The 4,100-nt window shown below is 33.0% G+C and overlaps 1 protein-coding gene across 1 annotated transcript in view; it reads left to right on the forward strand.

Moving 5' to 3' along the window:
• LOC137651446 (uncharacterized) overlaps positions 1 to 4,100 on the forward strand; it is an 88,924-nt gene that overhangs the window by 14,303 nt on the left and 70,521 nt on the right. Inside the window, 3 exon segments of the mRNA XM_068384672.1 lie at positions 1,782 to 1,961; positions 2,420 to 2,451; positions 3,664 to 3,715. Coding sequence (XP_068240773.1) covers positions 1,782 to 1,961; positions 2,420 to 2,451; positions 3,664 to 3,715 — 264 coding nt within the window.

Here is a 4,100-nt window from a genome sequence, read left to right on the forward strand (position 1 = left end):
AGCAGACAAATCAGTAAAAGTTTAAACTAAAGCAATTTTCACTCCACAACATATCAAGAGAATTATCAATAGTACATTAAGTAATTACCCTGATAATAACAATGAAAAGCGATTAATTCAAGCATGACGTGACAGTCCCTGGAAAATGTAAATTAATGGTTCCAAATCTTTTGGTTCTTATGTACCCCTTGTGCATTTTTATTGATTCCTGTGTACCCTAGAAATTGAGGACGAGAAAGAGAAACAATGAGATTGATATTGTGATATAATTCTATTGTTCAATCTCAATGCAAATTACATCCTGTACTGTGCAGTACTAGCTATATACTCCTGAAGAGTAAAATTGTACCACTGGGGGTACATGTACCGCTGGTTAGGAACCCCTGATGTAAATGTTAAACCTATCCGGGATGAAATCATATCCCTAAGAACTATGACTATATTTCTCCAACAGTATCAGCTCTGACAAAAGTATTCTTCGTCATCAATATTACACCATCAATCTGAAAAGTAAATATTTCATCAAGTGACTCATCCAAAGTATTTTGAAGTCAAGGTTCATTACAAATATATATTTTTGTATTGGTATAAATTAAAGATCAGAGATATGACTATAAAAAATGACATGATTTTGGCGGATTTTTTGAGAGGATTATGCAATTTAGACAGTGTGATAACCCACTTGCAATGGGCTAAACATCCTTCGAACCTGGTTATTATTCATTCTGATAAATGTTTTGAGCATCTGATATACCTACCTAACATCAAATCTTAGAACTATATGAGAAATTATGAGGTGAAATTATTTCTTTAGAATAGCATATGGCTTTGGAAAGCAAGTGAAGTTAAACTAAATTGAGGTAGAGTCACAAGCACCAACAGTATACTTCCGGCCTGGATTCGTTAAAATCAGAGAAAAATAAGCTTTTAAATGAACCTATGACCTTAATCTTAAGCCTAAAAATTTAGAGGGATGTAATTAATATTCTCAATCTTAATTAAAATCATATAAAGATTTTTTTTTTTTACTTATGACGATAAATTTAAATTTCGGTATGAATATTTCAAGAAATTGGACACTTAGCTAGAAAGTATTTATTTTTTTCTAAAAAGACTAATCTATATCGAGTAGTAACCTTGAAAAGAATCATAGAAACTAGAAATACGTTAAAATAACCAGAAATCTCAACTATCTGATTTTCCGAGATCTAGGGAAAATGGTAAAATTTTGACCTTCAATTTGATCTTTGACCTTGAAAATTGATCAATGCCAAAATACTTAGGGGAAAGAAATCAGCAGCCTGTAAGGTACCAACGGACCAGGTTTCGAATAATAATAATAATAATGATAATAATAATAATAATAATAATAATAATAATAATAATAATATCTTTTGACATAGAGTGGTAATCAATATTTGAAACTGCATTAAGACTACAATTACCAAAAGGGTTGTGGTAGCCTATTGGAAACATCCTTATCTGGAGATCTGCTGGACTGGGATTCGAAACCAGATCAAGCTCGATAGTTTCTTGTAGTGTGGGCCAAGGTCTGTAGAGTAAAGCCTTGGTGCCAGAAACCTCACCATCTTTGTGAGCTACGGATGGGGTGTTTGGGGAGGACATAGGTCTACCTGCTGAGTCAGCAGCAGCCATTGCCTGGCCCTAGCTTGGCTGGAGAGTCTCTAGGGCACTGTCACTATCCATTCCCTCTGCCATTCATGAAAGACCTTTAAAACTTTAATAGAAAATAGTGTTTATACATGTACTTATATCTTCAGACATATGACAATACGAGCAGCTTTCGACTTCTGGATAATGACGAACACCTCATCCAGACGGTCAGAGCTCTGAACATCCACACAGTCGCCAACAAGGACAAGTACTCGGAGACGTACATTAACTGGCTGATGCCCTTGCAAGTAGGATTCCATGAAAAAGAGGACAACGGAGAAGGTATGGTGTGGCTCTCTTTTTTTCTATAGCTAATAGGTTTTTATTAGCTGATAGGGAAGATGTGTGAAAGAAGAATGGGGGCAGTTAGCTACCTAAACATGGTAGGGAATAGTTTAGAAACGTAGGCTTCCATCAAAAGGAGGATAACGGAGAAGGTATGGTATGCCTCTTTTTTTTATTTAGCTAATAGGAAAGTTGTGTGAAAGAAGAATGAGGGCTGTTAGCTACCTAAATATGGTAGGGAATAGTATAGAAACGTAGGCTTCCATGAAAAAGAGGACAATGGAGAAGGTATGGTGTGGCTCTCTTTTTTTCTTTAGCTAATAGAAAAGATGTATGAAAGAAGAATGAGGGCAGTTAGCTACCTGAACATGGTAGGGAATAGTTTAGAAACGTAGGCTTCCATAAAAAAGAGGACAACGGTGAAGGTATGGTGTGACACTTTCTTTCTTCTAAATTCTAGCTGCTGATAGAGATGTGTGAAAGAAGAATGAGGTCAGTTAGCTACCTAAACATTTAAGGGAATAATTTAGAAACCTTAAGTATTAATAAGAGTAGGAAAAGTGTGGATGTTGTTCTTTTAAGTGCATTGAACAACAATTTGGTTTTACTGTCTAGTGGTAAAATTGAATTTTCGTTGATCCACCATATTAAGTTAGAGAAATATAGTGTTTAGTTTTATTGCTTTTACTTAAATTTCCAATTTGTTAAAATAATTTTTACATCTAGAATTTATTATCGTATCTGTCTGTCGTTTTGTCTCTTCTCTGTTTGTTCTAAATAGTATGTTCTGAAAATCTATCACTCAGATCTATCGGTCTCTTCATAACCCTTTGTAGACCAATCTTTTCAAACCCATCGTAAATAAAGGCAAAAATTAATGAAATTAAAACCTTTAAAAACATTTGCAGCATAAAACAGTTTTAAACAAAAAATATCCATGATACAGTACTTTCTAATTTCTATCGACAAAAAAAAGTGTTGATAGATTATGATTCTGAAATTGCAAGCAGAGAAAATATTTAGCATTTCATAGAACTGTTGCCATTACAACATGCAATAGATTCTGTAGACAATAGTCATCTGAAATAACAATTTAAACAAAACAACACTTTGCAGTTTAAACTGGCTTTTCATGATGCTAAATATGCTGCATTTATACCTTTTCTAGTAGAAAAAGTTGAAATGATACTATAAAATCTGGAAGACAATGACGATGGCAGTAAACAACGGTTGCAATACTATCTTTAGAAAACGATCTTATCAGAAATTCGTAAAGATTAATTCAATGTATCTTATGTGTTTGTTTTAGAACAGAGACTCCCAACCTTTTTTTATCTTCTCTATCCCTTGGTCATCTTTATAGATTCCAGTGTACCCCTAGAAGAAGAATGAGGGCAGTTATCTACCTAAACATTTAAGGGAATAATTTAGAAAACTTAAGTATTAATAAGAGTATTGTAAAGTGGAGTTATTGTTCTTTTGGGTGCACTGTCTAGTGGTAAAACTGAATTTTCGTTGATTCTCCATATTAAGTTAGAGAACTATAGTGTTTGGTTTTCTTGTTTTTACCTAAATTCCCAATTCATAATTAAATTCATTTTTAGATCTAGTATTTATTATCGCATTTGTCTGCCATTTTGAGGACGAAATAGAGAAACAATGAAACTGATAATGATATAATTCTATTATTCAATCTCTATGCAGATTGCATCATGCACTGGCTATTCTCTCAGATCTCAGATACATCTACCCCTGGGTAGGAACCCCTGTTTTAGAAACTCATGTCAAGAAGCTGACCCGGTTTTGGAGTATCTGTTTGCCAATCACAAGAAATCTGAAAATATATATTTGTTTCTGAAAACCATTTATATACATGAAATTATGTACGTTCATCGAACTTTTTATAAAAAATATATATATATATATTCTTATGTGTTTATTTGTTTTAGAAATTCATGTCAAGAAGGTGACCTTGTTTTGAGTGGTATTAGCCAATCACAGGAAATCCTCCGCAAAAAAAAAAAAAAAAAAAAAAAAAAAAAAAAGTTCCTGATACCATTTACACATATGAAATTATGTATATTCATATAACTTTTTATAAAAAGAAAATCAATGCCTCGTGTTATTTGCTTTAGAAACAC

Source organism: Palaemon carinicauda, chromosome 13, assembly GCF_036898095.1.
Source record: "Palaemon carinicauda isolate YSFRI2023 chromosome 13, ASM3689809v2, whole genome shotgun sequence".
Classification (NCBI taxonomy): Eukaryota; Metazoa; Arthropoda; class Malacostraca; order Decapoda; family Palaemonidae; genus Palaemon; species Palaemon carinicauda.